Source organism: Triticum dicoccoides, chromosome 3A (genome assembly GCF_002162155.2).
Source record: "Triticum dicoccoides isolate Atlit2015 ecotype Zavitan chromosome 3A, WEW_v2.0, whole genome shotgun sequence".
NCBI lineage: Eukaryota > Viridiplantae > Streptophyta > Magnoliopsida > Poales > Poaceae > Triticum > Triticum dicoccoides.
In genome coordinates this window covers 32,290,414-32,309,922 of record NC_041384.1, presented here as the reverse complement: position 1 = coordinate 32,309,922, position 19,509 = coordinate 32,290,414, and the positions used below count along the sequence as shown (strand labels likewise).

Sequence of the window (19,509 nt, the reverse complement as noted above, 5' to 3'; positions counted from 1 at the left end):
TTGTTAGGATGCACTGCAAATTTTAGAACTGTTATTTTGGAACTCATTTGAGTGCAGAATAAAAATGCAGTCACGTTCAATGATCAGGTATTGTACACCCTCAAACGAACAAAAAATAAAAAAAAAACTGCAAAGCCAAATATCTTGGATTTCATATATAACACACAGCTAGCCCACAAAAAGGGAAAAAGTGCCATCAAAATATAAAATCATACATGGAAGATTTGAGCTTTAAAAAGCGTATATAAATTCCATGTGAGAAATGATTCAAAAACTGAAAATGTTAAAGATCAAAAAAAGAATTTTCCATTATCAAAATATAATAAAAATTCCTTGACATAAAAATACAAATGCCATGATCCAAATATTAAAATTGCTATGCTTCTGCATTTTCTTTGTTATGATCTCAATAATCAAAATGCCATGATCCAACTAATAAATTTGACATGCTATTAATAATAAAAATTGAAGAAAATATGCCCTAGAGGCAATAATAAAGTTGTTATTTATATTTCCTTATATCATGATAAATGTTTATTATTCATGCTAGAATTGTATTAACCGGAAACTTAGTACATGTGTGAATACATAAACAAACATAGTGTCCCTAGTATGCCTCTACTTGACTAGCTCGTTAATCAAAAATGGTCAAGTTTCCTAGCCATAGACATGTGTTGTCATTTGATGAACGGGGTCACATCATTAGAGAATGATGTGATGGACAAGACCCGTCCGTTAGCTTAGAATAATGACCGTTTAGTTTTATTGCTATTGCTTTCTTCATGACTTATACATGTTCCTCTGACTATGAGATTATGCAACTCCCGAATACCGGAGGAACACCTTGTGTGTTATCAAACGTCACAACGTAACTGGGTGATTATAAAGATGGTCTACAGGTGTCTCCGAAGGTGTTTGTTGGGTTGGCATAGATCAAGATTAGGATTTGTCACTCCGTGTATCGGAGAGGTATCTCTGGGCCCTCTCGGTAATGCACATCACTATAAGCCTTGCAAGCAATGTGACTAATGAGTTAGTTGCGGGATGATTCATTACGGAACGAGTAAAGAGACTTGCCGGTAACGAGATTGAACTAGGTATGATGACACCGACGATCGAATCTCGGGCAAGTAATAGACCGATGACAAAGGGAACAATGTATGTTGTTATGCGGTTTGACCGATAAAGATCTTCGTAGAATATGTAGGAACCAATATGAGCATCCAGGTTCCACTATTGGTTATTGATCAGAGATGTGTCTCGGTCATGTCTACATAGTTCTCGAACCCGTAGGGTCCGCACGTTTAACGTTCGATGACAATTTGTATTATGAGTTATGTGATTTGATGAACCGAAGTTTGTTCGGAGTCCCAGATGAGATCACGGACATGACGAGGAGTCTCGAAGTGGTCAAGACATAAAAATTGATATATTGAAAGGTTGCATTTGGACATCGGAATGGTTCTGGGATGTTCGGGCATTTTTTCGGAGTACCGGGAAGTTACCGGAACCCCTCGCGGAGTTAATGGGCCTTCATGGGCCCTGGTGGAGAGAGGAGGCAGCGGCCAGATGGAGGCGCGCGCCCCCAAGCCCAAATCAAATTGGACTAGGGTTGCCCCCCCCCCTTTCCTTCTCCCCTCTTCTCCCTTCCCTCCTTCTCCTAGTCGGAATAGGAAAGGGGGGCCGAATCCTACTTGGACCGAGAGTCGAAGTAGGACTCCCCCCTTTGGCGCGCCCCCTCTAGGGTTGGCCTCCTCTTCCCCCCTCCTTTATATACATGGGAGGGGGGCACCCCAAAGGTACACAAAAGTTTCTCTTAGCCATGTGCGGTGCCCCCCTCCACAGTTACACACCTCAGTCATATCGTCGTAGTGCTTAGGCGAAGCCCTGCGCCGGTAACTTCATCATCATCGTTGCCACGCCGTCGTGCTGACGAAACTCTCCCTCGCCCTCAACTGGATCAAGAGCTCGAGGGACGTCATCGTGCTGAACGTGTGCTGAACACGGAGGTGCCGTACGCTTTGGGTCGTGAAGACGTTCGACTACATCAACCGCGTTACTAAACGCTTACGCTTTCGGTCTACGAGGGTATGTGGACACACTCTCCCCGCTCGTTGCTATGCTTCTCCTAGATAGATTTTGCGTGATCGTAGAATTTTTTTTGAATTACTACGTTCCCCAACAAAAATACCATGCTATTAAAAATAAATTTCCATGTACATATCAAATTTTACGATGAGAATGATTCAAAAACTGAAAATGCTATAGAGCAAAAAGGAATTGCCCATGATCAGAAGAGAATAAAAATCCATGGCATAAAAATAAAAATGCCATGATCCAAAGAAAAAAATTGCCATGCTACAATATTTTCTGCCTTGATCACAATGGTGAAAATGATATGATCCAAATAATATAACTACCCTATTAGTAGTAAAATGTCATGCTCTTCAGAACTTTCATGGTCTAAAGAAATAAAAATGTCATCATTTTAATAATAAAAAATAACATAGAATAAATAAATAAAAATGTGATGTTACCTACACTAAGACTACCATGGTCTGATTAAATAAAAATTCCATGGTCTAAAAAAAAAATCTATGATCTAACTGAGAAAAATGCCATGGTCTAAAATAATAAAATGCCATCGTTTTAATAATAAAAATGCCATAGTCTAAAAAAACTTAGAATGCCATGCTACCTACACTAAACTACCATGGTCTAATTAATGAAAATGCCATGGTCTAACAAATAGAAGTGCCATGATAGCTTTGTCATGTGAACATATAGTTTTTTTTAGGAAATTTGGTTCTTTTCGAAAAATATGTCAAATTAAAAGAAACCATGGCAACTAGTTTGACATGGCAAAATGTGGAGGGGACAAATATTCTATGAAGAGTTTTGTAATGGGCATTATACAAGAAATTGCCCATGAGGCAAGACCCTATAATACACACATTAGCATATAGAGAAAAACACAAGTTTTGAGTCAACAAAAGCAAAAACAAAAAATCATACTTCAATGTGGAATATATGGCAAAGAAAAATTGCCAATGGCAAAATTTTGCCAGGGGACAAAACATTGTTGTCCTTGGTGCTTTCGCTGGGAATTCCGTCCGAGCGAACGTTCGCCAAGTAACATTTCCGTTTTTTAAAGGGAAAATAACTGATACTACTACTAGAAACAAACCAGTGGACTGTAAGCTGCGCTGCCTATCCTTCCACGGTTTCCACCTACCCACCGGTCAGCTCAGTCCACGGCACCGGAGCATGCTCTCCGTCGGCGGCCGCTTCCAGGGCGGAGCTCCCCCATGGCGACGGCCCCGGCCACGCTCGCGCCTGGCGTCTCCGCCGGCCTCCAGCAGCGGCGCCGGCGACTCCGAGTTCGACCCTCGATTTCACCGCTCCCTTTCTTGAATTCCTGCCGCAATTTCTCATTTTGATGGAAACGTGTCTGGCTCCTGCAGAAAGGCCAGACCTTTGCTCGTGGAGAGGTACCGCGACGGCGCCGCCAAGAGGTCTCTTCTCTTCTGAAATCCATGTGTTTGCTGATACGCCTGACTGAATTTGTTTGCTGATACGCCTGACTGAATTTGTTTGCTGATACGCCTGACTGAATTTGAAGAGTTATCATGTCTGTATTTGCGACGAGTTTCTCATCGTCTGATTGATGTGGCGAACAGGTATATGTTGGACGGCGACTCTAAGCTGCAAGTTCACTGGGAGAAGCATGATGAATCTTCGATGAACACTGTCGAAGATGAAAAGGCGAATTCTTCGATTCCCCGGGCTGTTAGTGATTTTGTGCTTCCAGCAGGTTTTCCAGGTGAATGCTGGTATCCCTCTGTGGTTTGGTTATGCATCTATGCATTACTTTTGCTCTTTGTCATGGAGTATGAACTGTGGAGGTTCAGGTTTACAATCTAGGAAATGCAGTGATTGAGGTGTTTTCTAATCATAATGCAGCAAACAAATTGTTTTGCTAGTTCTCTCAGTATGCTGCATAAGAGGTCATTATTGCAATTTGCAAAGTTGCAGACTGACACAATGTCTGAAACTATATACCAATTCTCAAACCTATAACTCTCTGCTGTCCCTCGTTTATATTTCAGAATCTGTCTCGGATGATTACCTGCAGTACATGCTATTGCAATTCCCCACAAACGTGACAGGATGGATCTGTCACACGTTGGTTACATCAAGTCTTCTGAAGGTATCCCATAATCTATTAATCAAGATGTTTGCAGAAGTAAACAATGTTGTAGTGACTGAAAAGATGGGCTGATACATCTTACGTGATGTGGTATATGATCATATGGATTGCATTATTTGATAGCTCCGAAATGGCTTCAAGATTTTGCCACGTGCTCTCAAACAATCGTAGTCTGAAAAGACTTCCAAGTCATGATCTTCAATTATTATGTCAAAACTGATGATTAGCTGATCATAGATTGGCACAGGCTGTAGGTGTTGGGTCCTTCACAGGAACTTCAGCAGCTGCTGCTGCCGCTGCTATCAGGTCATTACCATCTTTGTTATGTTTTATAGGCTATTAAGAAACCCGGAACTTTAGTATTAATTTATGTTCTTTGGAAGACAAAGAATCTTCGTATAAGTTTTAGCTTAGTTATGTTTCATCCTGATTTGATCACTATTATTATATTTGTATACACAACTCATGTCTTAACCAAATAATGTATCAACAATTCAACATACCAGAGGGCACATACCAACATGCTAACAGTCAACAAGAAACATGAATGCAAGTGGATCAGCTCATTTTATGCTCGTGGTTAACTCACCTACTTTGTATTTGCTGATGTAAATCCTCTTCTGTAGATGGGTATCAAAAGATGGCATCGGAGCTTTTGGGCGTCTTCTTATTGGTATGATTATGCCTGACTATTTATTCAGAATATTTTGTCCTGGAATATCAATGAATGACTTGTTTTAGGTGGACGATTTGGAACACTTTTTGATGATGACCCAAAGAAGTGGCGGATGTATGCTGATTTCATTGGGAGTGCTGGAAGGTTCATGCACTAACTCTGTTAAATTATAACAGCAAATGTATAAAATCAAGTGAAGAAGCAAAACCCGCTTAATATCATCTATTTATCTGTGCAATATGGCAGCATCTTTGATCTCACCACTCCTCTCTATCCTGGCTACTTCCTCCCACTTGCATCATTGGGGAATCTTGCAAAGGTATATTGAAAGCAGCACATGTGACTAAAGCCTGACTCGAACTTTGTAGAGAGCTCCCTTAGAAAATGATTTGACTCTGGACTTCTTAAGCAGGCTGTAGGAAGAGGATTTAGAGATCCTTCCAATCGTGTTATCCAAAATCACTTCGCAAAATCTGGAAATCTAGGGGAGATTGCTGCGAAGGTACTAGCTATTTCAGTACTCTTCTCTCTAATAGTCAGTTCAGTGTCCTATTGTTCAGTCAATTCTGTGAAACCGCAGAAAAATGGTACTAGTTGTATAGGAAAAAAAATTATTATGAGTATCCAAGAGTTCCTTTGGAGTTTCATGATCAAATGGACTTAAAACTTCTTCCATTATGCACCAATCATGTTTTTTGGTTCATTACTAAAAGATCTTGCTGAATAATTTTGCAAAATTTTCACCAAGCAAATGTTATGTTTTTTTCAGGAGGAAGTATGGGAAGTAGGAGCTCAGCTGGTAGGCCTTTCTATAGGTGTACTTATTCTGGTAATACTATTTATTAAGTTCTCTTTATTTGTAATAACCAACCTCCTTCAAGTATAACAACCTTGAACTTTCCTCACTGTTTGTATTTCATTCCAGGACACGCCAGGTATACAGTCTTCATACTTAACTCTTACTCTGACATGGCTGGGTGTTCGTCTTCTGCATCTTTGGTTTCGCTACCAGTCCCTAGTAGTTCTCAAGTTCCGCACAGTAAGGTGCTGGACTTAAATTATGTTTGCTCAATTTAATAAAGCTCCATGTTTGCACTTTTAGACCATGTATTTTCACCCATATACACAAGTATATAATATTAGTGTACTGGTTTTTAATTCATTGCCTTTATACCCTCTTCATGTCTATTGGTAGGTTAACCTAAAACGTGCTCGGATTCTTGTGAGGTCACATGTTGCAAATCATACAGTTCCTGGTGACATGTTCTTCACTTCTTGATTTTGCGTTTTTTTTTTCTTGGTTGCTTTTGGAAAAATTGTTGATACTTGTTTTATCCTTCTGTTCTAGGCTATGTTGCTTGCAATGAGGAAGAGAATATTTTAACATGGGAGAGATTCTTGCAACCCCGAATTTCTTTTGGTGTGCCCATGGAGAGGATGCTCGGTGGAGAGGAATCCACTCACATGGACATGGTTTGTATCTTTAGCAATTTTTTTCTTTTATGGTATGAGTTTTCGGAATGCAAAACTGGGAAGTTGTTTCTTGACTTCATCATTACAATGTTTTTTGTAGTTGAGCTTCCTTGGTAACTAGTAGAACTGAAGGGACAAAAGGGAGTTTGCTTTGTTAAATATCTACATAGCGATATGTATAGTCGTAACAATTGTTTAAGGACTTGTCCAACACCTAATTTCCAATGAGGCACTGGCATCGATTTGCACCCAGTTTTAAACGTAAAAATGCAACATCAAGTGGAACTCACAGCCAGAATCTTGTAAATTTGCCTACCACGCCAAGCTGCGAACTTCTCCCCATTAATGCAGTCATTTCACAATAGTGTCGTGAAGTAAAATATCTTGCATCAAAGACAATGCAAAATTAGTCAGTGTGAGCATAAACCAGCTGTATCATAGTCTGGTAGAGTTGAAATCACCAGAGCCATTTGCTGGTGGTTGCCTTGCAGTTTCCGAGTGGTACTTGCAACCAATTTCATAACTCCACATATGGCTTTTGGTACCACTTGCTCATGCGTGTTCTGAACTCCCAAAACAGGTGAATATGCTGCTGAAGCTATACAAGAATGAGAAGTACATCCTCTGTGTTGAGCAGCTTGGGTCAGAAGAGGCAACATACCTGGTTACATTCAAGGTAAAGTACTGCTAAACATCGGTGTATGGAAATAATTATGCATCATGTATCAACAAATGCATGCTTGTTTTCAGGAGGCGGCAACGAGCATGTCGGTCCTAAGGAGCCTATGGCAAGCCCACTGGCTTCACCAAAATCGACTGAAGGAGGACGACGTTTTCGCCTGGCTAGAAGAGAGCCTCGCTGCATTGGAGGATGGGTTTGCAAACTTCATCAAACAGATGGAGGAAGCTGGCTGGGATCAAAGCCAAATCTTCTTGAAGGTGCCAAAAGAACCTGTCTTGGTGTTGGAACACCTTGACCAGGAGGTGTGAGATGACAGATGGATCATTTTTGGGGTTTGACCAATGCTAACCAAATCAGTTCCAACCGAACAACAAACTGAAGCTCAAAGCCTCTGATGGTAGATGCTTAGTGAGCTAGTAACAGTCTACAATGAAAGAAACATTGTTTGGCATGTGGCTCAATGTTTTGTACTGTCAAAAACAGAAATTCACGGTTAATCTAGCATCACTCAGCAGTCAGTATAGTGGCATATTGGTGGATTTCTGACCCAGTGACATAATCTCAGGCATTCACATGATGGCACACTGTTGTCCAGTTGCTATAGTTAGTTACTTTGCTTAGACATACCATTTGTGCATATTAATTGCTTAACTTCATGGACAAGAAGCAGACAACAAACACTGAAACACATATGGCAAATGGTCAGTAACTTGTGTTCGAAACTGCATTCAAGCAACTGAGTAGAAGCAGATATAAGGAGGCATATATACACATATTTTAACCCCTAAAGCACACCAGGATGCAAAAGCAACACATACCTAATTCTAAATGTTTGTTGCTTAAGATGGCTGTGGCATACTGCCATAGTACCACAAGGCTTCAGCACATCAGGATTCAAAAGCAACACAAAACTAACTCTGTTTGTTGCTTAAGATGATCGTGGTATACTACCACAGGGCTTCAGCGTGTTAAGCTAGGACTAAGACGGGAGATGGTACCCAAAATGAGCTCCAGCAGCGGCTGTCAATAGGTTCTTTCTGCCAAAATAGCTGCTGCACTAACTACATCTATATCATCAAGCTTTGGATTTGCCCTTTCCCTTTGCCGTATGAGTGAAGCGAGTCTTCTTCGCCTTCTTGCTCTTTCCACCACCACCATCCGAGTCGTCACCACTACTGTTGTCGTTCTTGCCATCTGGTTTCTTCCGTGAACCTGACCCGTATACATATTCCTTGACCTTCTGGCTGGTCCTCTCTTCCGTTGGATCGATGTCATTCTTTGGTTTCCAAATGAAAATGGACCTGCATGGACAGAACCTCGTAAGGGTGAAGAAGATCTAGCATTGGTAGATATGATGCTGGGTAAATACAGATCGAATGGTCTACCTTGAGCTTCCTGTGGCTAGGATATCATCTTGAGGATGTAGCTTGTTCACTGGGCTGATAGTGGTTATGTCGGGGTCCATCACCTCGGCCAGAAGTTTCCCAGTGCTGGTGTCTATGAAATCAATGGGATGTAGAGCAACCCCATTGTAGTTTTCACTTATGTAACGACCAATAACTGCAACTGTTTCTGAGTAATCCTGCAGAACAATAACATTTCATATCAAAGTTGGCATGTTGCTTTTTGCAACTTGGCAACAAAAACAAAATGGAAGGAAAAAAAAGGGAAACAATTCATAGCTAGAACTGAACCTTTGGATCCCACTCTGCTTTGAAGGGAGTCAAATGACGATTGAAATCATGGCTGTGAACAATTTCTCTACTTGGGGATTCCAGGTTACCAAAAATATAATCCCAAACACGAATTCGATTGTCCTGACATGTTGTCATGATCTTATTCCCACTTCGTGGAGAAAAATATCCTGAATTAACAACCCGTCCATGAGCAAGGCTGGCAAGAGCGGACTTGGGATCAAGTTTCCTTGTATCCCAAATACGGGCCTACAATCATAGAGTGATGTGAATTATTAGATATCGGGTAAAGAAAGGGATTTGTATGTATGCATAGCAGAGCACACTCACAAAGTGGTCATTCCCGCTGCTCAGAAGAACTTCAGGTTGTGCAGGGTTGCAATGAAGGCCAGTTACCTTGCTACCTTTTTTATGTATAAGAACTGGTTGCCCAATTCTTTCCTTCGACCGTCTATCCAATCTGCAAGAATTAAGGTGTAAAACATACATATAGCTAACATGCAAGATACTCTGATACGGCAAAGGCGTATATGGTATATGTCACATATGACAATGTACAGTCATATCTCTGAATCACATATGGCAGTATACGTCTATATCTTGAACTCAAATAAAAATAGAAACTCATCACTGATAACTTCATTTGGAATTGAGTTCCCAAGAAAATGCATGGAATAAGCCATATTCACATCCAAGTCAACAGTTTCAAAAGAAGCTGCATATACTGCATGTAAGCTATTAATTTCAGAGAAGGTATGAAAAAGCTCCTGGGGATACTCATTTACTCACAAGTAAAGAAACCCAAAACTATCCGCCACCAAAAGAAGACCTTTCTCGGTGTTTAAGTCCATCCCATATATCATGCGCCAAGTGCTTGGACCCTGTTAAAAGCAACAAACAGGGGTGATTAAATCAAGTCCAAAGTGGATGCCAAAAAAAAATTCAGAACTATGCAAAGAAATGTTCACCTAACACAGCACAAGATGTATAAAGATAATATCAAAATGCAATGTGTACAAAATCCATTTTAGCGCAGCAATCTGTATAAGCTTGATCAGAAAGCAATGGGGAAAACTTACACTCCAACCATCTGGGTTAAGATTTAACAAGGGCGAGCCAATTCCAGTGTCTAAGTCTGTGCTGCTGATAGTCCCATCAGACGAAGCTGTGTATAGCACTCCATCATTGGCGGTGTCGAACCTGAATAAGATCATATCAAATTGCCACATTTCACCCTTGGAGAACAGAACTGATAATAGCCATCAAGCTAATGCTCTTACTTCATACTGTTCAGAATGCAGGAGTGCACAGAATCATAAGTGATCTTCTCATGCAACTTAACATAATCCCAAATGCCTAGTAGCCCTTTCTGTAGAAGAAAAAGAAAGGGGAAATTTTTAGTCACCTAAAAATACCTGCAATGTGACCATACTTACAAGGAACTAAGTGGACAACACAGCCAGGTGGTAGGACCGTAATACCTTGTCTCCTGATAAAAGCACATTGTTCTTAGTTGGATGAAATTCCAGGCAGGTCACACGTCTTTGGTGAAACTTTATGTTGCCACACTCCAATTGATTAGGTACCAGAAACCGAGGCTTAACCTAAAATTAGGGAGAGGAATTTATTTTAAACATAATTTGTACTAGAGAAAGCAGTGATATTTAGTGCTGCAACTGATAATGATGCGGAAAAAGGACAGTGGTCATCAACTCACGCACCATGGAGATCTTGCCTTTGACTTGACTCTGGAAGACATAATCCAGTGAAGTGTTTGTGTTCCTTCTAGGGGCTGGGATAACACCATGCTCCATTGCTACCCTGTGTGGGCAAGTCAAGGTCGTATGGCCTGCAAAGTGCAAACGGCGAAACCATCAGTGACCCTGAAAGTCTCCATCCATGCCAAGCTTTCGAGTAGTAAATGCCAAATGCATAAGTTACTATTAAACACTCAAAAGGAAACAGCAATCAGAGATTCATGTCTGCAGATACATGAGAAAATGGTATGTGGAGGTTCATCAATACTGAACTATTTTTATCCATCTTATCTCAATAGAAACGCAGACTTTTTTTCAGAACTATCTGGAACAAGCAGTTAGTCTAAAGTCTAAACTCCAGTGAGTATGCACACAAGGAAGTACTAATTCATAAAACAGAGTTCCTGAGCTGTCCTCTTCTCACTGGGATATATACTGCTAGTGTCTACTTCCCAGAGCACAAACGAACAAACAAACAAGCAAGCAAGCGTAGTTACGGATATCAGGACCTGGCATCTTGCATAGGAAGCAAGGCTTCATGGGGCAATCGATGTACACCGCGCCCTTGAACCCTGCCTCATGCCCTGTCTTCTTGCACACCTGCAACCAGACATAACAGAGCACACATCAAAATTACTACAGTAAAAGAACACTCAAAAGTTCAGACACCATCAAGGATAAAAAATTTCCCAACAAAGAAGCTTGAAACGATGCTCAAGTGGGCACATCCTAAATTAGTCCTGATAAATGCAGAATGAAGCAGCCATTTCCACAGCAAACGCAAGGGGAAGCAACCGCCTCTGCTCTGAACTGAACTCCCAAAACATCCGCGGAGGCTAAGCGACTGCGGCACGGAACTTCAGCCCGAAATCTCGGAAATACACATTCTTTACGGGAAATCGTGGACAGCGCGTGGCAAAATCGGGAGCAAGATGCTCCGAGAAAACAGGGGAAACCCCGGCGGCGGCGGCCGGCCGGAAACTACCTTGCAGACTTTCTTGAGGCTGATGGTAATCGGTCCCTTCCTGCCGCCCCTCCCCGCTGCTGCGGGGGACTTCCTGGCCGCTGGCTCGTCGGCGACCGCCTCTTCCTCCTCCTCTTCGGAACCCTCGACCTCCATCTCCTCCTCTTCCTCGTCGCCGCCGTCGTCGTCAGAGGAGGACGAGGAGGAGGCGTCCTGCTGCTCGTCGGAGGACTCGTCGGCCGCGCGGCGGCGGCTGCGGTTGTGGACGAAGCGGGCGCGGGCGGGGGCGGCCATTGTGGGCCCCGTGTGTCGGCGAGGCGGCAGAGGGGGGCCTGGGGAAGCGGGAAGAGCGAGGGGAAGGGAGGAAGGTGTGTGGTGTGGGACGGCGGGGAACCAAAGCGGTTGGGTGCTTGGGGTCGGTTGGGCTCGCGCCGGTTGGGCTTGTGCAAGGCAGTGATCTAGGGCACACCTTGGCTGGCTTTCTCAATAAAAAATTGCTTATATTTCCTCTGTACAGGTTTATAAATCTCACTTATATATTTTATCAAAATTTTAATTATAGATTTAACTAGCAAAATATAAGTCATACGTCATAAAATTCATATCATTGAATTTGTATTCGAAAGAAATTCTGAATTGTATTCTTTTTATACATATACTGCCTTAGTCCGAAATTACTTAAATTAATTTAATTTTTATTCAGAAGAATGTATCTAGTATTTAATTAATTAAATTTAGGGCCAGAGTACGACACAGTATATGAAGGGGGCTAATAAACCTGGGCAAAGGGGTGCCTTGCAAATAAAGTTTTGTTGAAATTTTTTTTCCTAAAAAGAAGTGTGGTTGCAAAAAAAAGATTATTAATCCAAAGCAAAGTACCACGGCAACAAATAACAAAAAAAATCAATTGCGACAAATACAAAATAGAAAATAAAACTAAAATAGGTAAAAGAAAAAAGTTGACTAAAACCTTAGAAGAGATGGAGGCATCTCTATCTTTATCTTTACTACCTCCCCTTCATCCAACCTTTCTCGTATGATAATCAATCACCTTAATTTACTAATCTTCTGAACCAATTTCACTTTAATTTATTATCAAACTTCTCATCACAATATTAATGTAAATCACAGTAGGATTTGATAAACATATTTACACAATTGCATTAATATGGGTAGGTAAATCACAAGTTAACGTACTACCCCTTCCATCTCAAATTACTTGTCGTTCAAATGGATGTATCTAGCACTATTTTAGTGCTACCGAAAAAGGCTTTACGCCCCGCTTTATATATAAAGCACCAACCACGAGCGACAAGTAATTCGGGATGGAGAGAGTATAATTTTTATATCCTGTTGCAATGCACGGGCATTGTCCTAGTTGAATATAAAAGGTGGCAAAAGTTGTGTTTGCTTAGTGTCCCATGATAGCCCTTCTAAAAAAAATGGTTGTCTATCATATTTTTGGTCTTTGTTTGGTTTCTTGTGAAAAAATGATTGCAAGTGAGCATGAAGGATTCCTTGACAGAAAATTCACAAGCTAGTTCTTGCCAACATTAGCTAGGACCAAAGGGGGCATAAACCAAATATACCCTGAAAAAAGTTATATCACCTAAACTTATGTTGACATATGTATAAAGTACCCTTTTTGCCTCCTCATGTGAGTACACGCGCAGTTAGGGTTTCTCGACCTCCCGTCGGTGCCGCCATCGGTTTGCTTCGTCTCCAGTGGCCTTAGGTCCATGGAGCGAGTGGTGGACCTCGGGCCTTGCTAGTGAGAGGATTCCTACTTCATTGTAGGTGCTTTTTCAAGGTCGATTAGGGTTTCTGGCATGCTTAGAAAGGCATGGTGGCGGCAGCTCCCTGAAGATAGAGTAAAGACCTCCCCGCCTTGCCCCTGTTCCAGTGGTGCGTCTAGCATCATCGTAGGGCGTGTGAAGGTGTGCCTCCGACAAATCCTGTGGGCTTCAGTCGGTATTGGTCTATGATGGATGTCCGTGGATCCATTCTTTCTTCGTGTGTCTATAAGTTGGATCCTTCCGATCTACGCAGTGACAATTGATGTTTTAGTGCACTGGTCATGTGGGGCCTTAGTACGGCGTCTTTCCAAATGTCTATTACAACAAGTTTTTCCGGCTTTGGCGAGGCAGGGGCAATGACGGCAGCGCTCCTTCGGCTCGCTCCGGTGGGTGTCGTCGCTAGGTGGTCTACGAATCTGGATATAATTTTTATTATTTTTTATGTTCTTTGTACTGTCATGACATGTGATAAATAGATGGGAAATTTTTCCTTCAAAAAATAATAATAATATGAAGTGTTTGCATTTACGATAACTTGATAAAGATGTTCCTGTAGGCGGCTCATTCGACCGCAAAGGCAATGACTAATGCCGGACATGCGAATGTGACGACTTGTTTGCATGCATGAGAGATGCCAGCCAAATATCACATCCGCTGACTTGGTCTCCCTGAACCAGTTTGGCGACAACAATTTCTTCGACATCTCCCTCTACCATAGCTTGAGTTCCTGCCAATGTCGGTTAAGGGACGACCTAGGTGCATCAAGCGGTCGTGTTGCGCGGCCAACATGATAACCCTAGATGCAGGGACCCTTACGGGACTTTTACAAAATCTCCTTCTAACTAACCCCTCCTGATTTTGGGATGGGATGGGCCCCATCCTCTCCCAATCTTAAATCTTATTGGTCCATAGTTGATAGTCCGTTAAACCCATAGAAGAACTCCCCGTTGATGTAGCATTACTCATGCCGCAGTGTCTAAGCAAGCTCAAGGCATTGGGTGGCTGTGCTAGAACAAATGTCAAGATTTTCTCAAATTAATATTGGACCAACACATGTTCTAGCCACCTACCCTATTGTTGAACCACCTTGGCGCGCCTTCATGCCCGGTTGTCGCCATACCTAGGGCACATTTGGTCCATTTGTCGTGTTCATATTGTTAAACCATTAGAATGTTAAATTGTTAGATGAGTTAAAAATATACATAACTGGAGTAATATATTAAAAACTTATTAAAAAACTCAGCATGACTTTCACTAAAAGTGAATCAAATTGGGTGCCAGAAAATTGGTGAATCAACATTTCATCAAAACATTGACACTTATGTACATTTTCCTGAAAAAGAAACCACACAACGCAATACACATATCACAAAAAAATTCCTTGGCTTGATGGTTGTTACCACATGCATGTCATACACACATAATCATTCATACATACATGAAGAAATTGAAAACAATGTGAAGTCTTTTCATATGATGACGTGGCTCCTATCCATGCTTCAAGATTTGTGCTACGAATCGGACGACAACCAATGCGTTCACGCCCAGAGACAAAAATCTAACATGAGATCTTTAGTGTTTCGGTAAATTAGCAAAACAAGAAGGGTCTAACATGACATCACCCCTCTGTTTGTGGTCCTCACGTTGTCAACTACGCTCGCTTCCTTTGTCAACGTTGTCTCGTGTTGTTTGTCCAGCCCAAAACCACGTTGCCACACCCAGCCCCGCTTCTGATGTATTGACAAGAGCAACTAATTAACGAGTGCTCCTTTGGGAGCCTCGCAACGATCAGCGTCATTTGGCGCGTTCTCAGCCATTCGCCACGTGTCGTGCTCTGGGCGCTTCCTTCGGATTTTATTTTTTAATTTTTCTGCACGTGTTTTTCGGCTTTTTAAACGGTTTTTTCTCTGGGTTTTTCCGACGTTTCAGTTTTCTACCGGTCTTCCTTAGCTTTTGGGTAAAAAAATCGTTTTTTTTTGCGCGAATAAAACGAGTTCTCTTTTCTGGATACATTTTTCGAGACGTCATATAAGTACACGGTAAAGTTTGGATGGTATGTATAGAAATTTCTCTATTGTGTGTTGATAGTACATGTTACATAGAGGAAGGAACAAAAATCACACTTTTAAGACTCAATGCTCACTACTTATTTCCATGATCATTTATAAATGACGGTGCACATGTCAAGCTTTAATCCACGCATCCACAAAGCCCATCATGGTCGCCTCTGATTCTCCACCCTCGAGTAGAGCCTCATTCGCCTGCGGCATCACCGCTAGAGTCCGCTCTCGGAGCACCCTCCCGCCCTCCGAATCCATCATCCACCTGACCTTTTTGGCAATCTCCTTTGCCTCCACCACCTCCTTGTCTTACCCTTCCATCACAACAGCCAACTCCATCTCTTTCTCGAGGAACACCGCATTCATCTTTTGCTCCGCGTACAATGGCCAGGCCAGCATAGGCACACCTGCCATAGTAGACTCGAGCACCGAGTTCCACCCGCAGTGTGTCACAAAACTTCCCACAGCATGATGTGCTAGAACGTCACCTTGTGGTGCCAGTGGCGTAGCTAGGGGGTGGCCAGGGTGGTCCATGGACCACCCTGGAATTTCCCCATAGCTTGTATATAGTGTAGTAAAAAAATATTTCTTTGAAAATAAATAAACTTATGTAAATATTTCTATTGATGGACCATCCTGATTTATTGGGCTGGCTACGCCACTGTGTGGTGCCCATGACTTCACAATGAGGCCCCTGCCCTTTGTCCGGTCCAGGAAACCCTTCGGAAGCAGCACATCCAAGTCCGGCTCTGTAGTCGTGTCATCGCTTGGCGGGCTCCGCACGACCCAGAGGAACCTTTGTCCACTAGCCTCCAGCCCGGTTGCCACTTCCCTTGTTTGTTTGGCACTGAACCGGCCGAGGCTGCCAAAGTAGAGGAACACCACACTGGTCTTGGGTTGCGTGTCCAACCATGCGAGGCACTCGTCTCCACGCTTCACGCCCACCTCCTCTGACTTGACTAGCGGCCCAATGCAGTAGACTGGGGGCGTCTAGAGGCCAGCTGGGGCGGAGAGCCCCGCGAGGATGGTGTCCATGGTACGAGGACACTACTGCCTATACACAGAATCGTACCAGCAGCGCGCTTTAAAATCAGGCGCTGCTGTTAAGTAGCAGCAGCGCGGGCCGTAAAAACTCGCTGCTGAAACATGTTTATCAGTAGCGCGTGCACTACAAGAAGCGCTACTGCTAAAATTCCTACGGCGCCGCCGCGAGGCCAGTTATAGCAGCAGCGCGTTAAAATAAACAGCGCTACTGCTACGTAACGTAGCAGTAGCGCATTCAGGCAATAATCGTTACTGCTAAATTAACTACAAAAATTTAGTCCCACCTCGCTCCGTGAAGAGAGTTTTACCCACCTTAAATATGTTTCTTCTACAACTTTCACAAGCACTTGGTCTTCATTGAACTCTATGTGTAGGATCTGTGGCCGCAATAGGAGTCCTCGCCAGTTCTTAAACCAACCGGCGAGGATTCGTATTGACAAATCAGATTGTACACAAAAGACCATTGATTATCAATGTATTTTTTATGTCTATGTCTATTTTTACATACCGACACATAGTAGTAGCGTGTTCAGGCCGAAAGGCGCTACTGATAGGTCGTTTAGCAGTAGCGCGTTTACCTGTAGCGCGCTACTGCTATGCAATTCCATCTTCCCCCCTCACTAGCCTCATCCACAGATCACACTCACACACACTCACGGTCTCGATCCTCCTCACCCCCGCGCCGCCGGTCCTCCCCCGCACGTCGCCCCTCCCCCGATCTGCGCCGCTGTCGCCTCATCCTCCTCGCTGGACTCGGTACCGGCCTCCTCCTCCGTCCTCCGCTCACCGCTGGCCGCCCCCTCCTCGCTCCGCCTTCCTCCTCGATCCGTCCTCCCTCCACTCGCCGCCGGCCGGCCCCTCCTCGCTCCGCCTTCCTCCTCCATCCTACTATCTTCTCCCTTCTCGAGTCGCCCCTCCTTGTCCCTCCTCCCTGATACATTTTGATTTAGTAGGCTTTCATATGTAACATTTTGATTTAGTTGATTTAGAATATTTTGATTTAGTTTATTTAGTAGGCTAGTTGATTTAGTTGATTTAGTAGGCTAGTTGATTTAGAACATTTTGATTTAGTTGATTTAGTATGCTAGTGGATTTAGTATGCTAGTGGATTTAGTTGATTTAGTATGCTCGATTTAGTTTTTTGTAATAAGTTATTTTTTGGCAAAATGTAGGTGCCAATTTAGTTAAATTTGCCACTTGTTTCCTGTGAAGTGAATCGTTAATCCTTTGCTCATATTGCTTTAGGAAAATGGTGCCACCACCAGCACCACTATATCGACTGTGCAAGTCAAGGTGCGCCAGCAGCCTTGCAACTGGCAAGCTGTTCGGCATCTACTTCCATCCGAGTTTTCGTCATGCGGCGGTATTAGATGAAATGTAACAACTATTTTATTTTTAGTGTTGGCATTACTGCATTGTGTCATTTTGCTTTTTCTTACCCAGATCGTCCCATGCAATGTGAGGTTGAAATTCAACAAGCTGACATGAGACACTGTGACATTTGAGGCTCCTGGGGGGCCGTACACTATGGAGGTCGAGAAAGGACGCAATATGTCGCAGATTGGAGGAGATGGATGGGCCCGTTTCCTCGCTCGCATGCGTCTTACTGGTGGTGAGTTGATCAGATTCTCCTTCAGAGAAGAAAGACCCAAGTTGGTTGTCATTTATATCAACCCGGTGGAAGATGATGAAGATGACGAAGATGATGAAGATAATGAGGACCCACTCAATGAAGATGATGAGAACCCACTTCATGAAGCCATCATAGCTCAAAGAACGAGGCTGAGCGAGGAGGAGGTGTTCAACCTATGGGACATAATTCCGCCACGTGATGACTTTGTCGGGGTGCCATTCGTGACCCGCCTGACAAGTACCATGGTCGATCGGCATGAAATGGTATGTTATACGTACTGCATGTAGTAATTTGATGATATATATACATGCTTTATTGTTATACTTACAAATGCAAATTATCCGATTATATGCTTAGTGAATCCAATGATATGCTTAGTGTAGAGTCCAATGATATGCTTTGTGGAATCTAGTCGATGGTATACTTTAATTTAGTGTAGAGTCTGATCACATGCTTATTAGTGTAGAATCCAAGGAATTATTAATAGTGTAGATAATCCATATATTCTTATTAGTAGAATTCATGATTAATTAGTACAAATGCGTAGTACTGTGTCTTTTGATAGTGTAGAAATCTAGACTTAGTAGAAATATATTTGCAAGAGTATGTGTGAGGCTATTTATTAATTGATATGTTTTTCTTATTCAGAGATTGCCAAAGAACCTATCTGTGAGTTGTGGTATCGAGCCTGATGAAGAAGGCTCAGTTGGACTATGCTCCGTCACCATATTTACTTACCGCATGGACACAGATGGTCGCACACACTTGAACTTGGTTGGGTGGAAGAGATTCCTCTTTGGCAAGAATCTTCGTGTTGGACAGACCATCCTAATTACTATCAGGAACACCCACCGCCCAGGCTTGAGGATGATGATCGTCGTCGATATCATCTAGAACTACATATGTGTGTGGCTATATCATCTAGAACTACATATGATGATCGTCGTCGATATCATGTAGAACTACATATGATGATTGTCGTCGATGTCACCTTGTACCGCTTGAGGATGCATGTTGAGTATATATGAAAGTGTTATGTAGTACTCCCTCGGTTCCAAATTACTCGTCGTGGTTTGAGTTCAAATTTGAACTAAAACCACGACGAGTAATTTCGAACCGAGGGAGTACTACCTAGTACCTATAATGCTTTATGAAATTGATATCTAGTAGTACCTAGTATCTGGAAATTGCAGTTTATCGAAGCTGGAATGGGGAAATGGTGAAAAATATAACAGTAGCGCGGTACCGGGAAATCGCTACAGCTAAATAATAGCAGCGCATTCTTGAAAAACGCTGCTGCTATAGTCAATAGTGGTAGCGCGGGTACAGGCAGCGCTACTACTAAGAGTTAGCTGTAGCGCCTTATTGGTAGCGCGGGCACCCGCGCTGCTGATAGGCCTAAAACCTGCGCTGCTGCTAGCCTTTTCCCTAGTAGTGGGATGGTGTCCACGTGTGGGCGATTGTGCCACACACCGGACGTGCGGGCTGTGGCTCGGTGCGCCCGGATGCCGTCGTGCAGG

The 19,509-nt window shown here is 42.8% G+C and overlaps 2 protein-coding genes across 2 annotated transcripts; one reads left to right on the top strand and one right to left on the bottom strand.

The window, feature by feature from the left end:
* Positions 1-3,200: 3,200 nt before the first annotated feature.
* On the top strand, positions 3,201-7,648 carry LOC119266860 (protein root UVB sensitive 5-like). Its single transcript, XM_037548134.1, has 15 exons — positions 3,201-3,380; positions 3,465-3,515; positions 3,681-3,823; positions 4,110-4,210; positions 4,458-4,516; positions 4,837-4,883; positions 4,952-5,030; positions 5,133-5,205; positions 5,299-5,388; positions 5,656-5,715; positions 5,812-5,925; positions 6,082-6,142; positions 6,235-6,359; positions 6,940-7,035; positions 7,110-7,648. The coding sequence occupies exons 1-15, from the start codon at positions 3,268-3,270 to the stop codon at positions 7,347-7,349; spliced, it is 1,452 nt and encodes a 483-aa protein (XP_037404031.1). The 5' UTR covers positions 3,201-3,267; the 3' UTR covers positions 7,350-7,648.
* A 92-nt stretch (positions 7,649-7,740) lies between these two features.
* LOC119266858 (DNA damage-binding protein 2-like) lies at positions 7,741-11,821 on the bottom strand. Its single transcript, XM_037548133.1, has 11 exons — positions 11,478-11,821; positions 11,002-11,092; positions 10,457-10,584; positions 10,217-10,339; positions 10,016-10,104; positions 9,815-9,935; positions 9,525-9,616; positions 9,066-9,195; positions 8,736-8,984; positions 8,427-8,623; positions 7,741-8,342 (listed from the first exon to the last, which is right to left on the bottom strand). Exons 1-11 carry the CDS (start codon positions 11,748-11,750, stop codon positions 8,117-8,119), a joined length of 1,719 nt encoding a protein of 572 aa, XP_037404030.1. The 5' UTR covers positions 11,751-11,821; the 3' UTR covers positions 7,741-8,116.
* Positions 11,822-19,509: the final 7,688 nt, after the last annotated feature.

Coding starts and splice junctions, on each gene's coding strand:
- LOC119266860 (XM_037548134.1), top strand. CDS start 3,268: ATGCTCTCCGTCGGCGGCCGCTTCCAGGGCGGAGCTCCCCCATGGCGA. Junction 5,031..5,132: donor TTCATTGGGAGTGCTGGAAG/GTTCATGCACTA, acceptor GCAATATGGCAG/CATCTTTGATCTCACCACTC. Junction 5,206..5,298: donor CATTGGGGAATCTTGCAAAG/GTATATTGAAAG, acceptor CTTCTTAAGCAG/GCTGTAGGAAGAGGATTTAG.
- LOC119266858 (XM_037548133.1), bottom strand. CDS start 11,750: ATGGCCGCCCCCGCCCGCGCCCGCTTCGTCCACAACCGCAGCCGCCGC. Junction 9,617..9,814: donor TTAACCCAGATGGTTGGAGT/GTAAGTTTTCCC, acceptor TGCTTTTAACAG/GGTCCAAGCACTTGGCGCAT. Junction 8,985..9,065: donor GCAGCGGGAATGACCACTTT/GTGAGTGTGCTC, acceptor CTATGATTGTAG/GCCCGTATTTGGGATACAAG.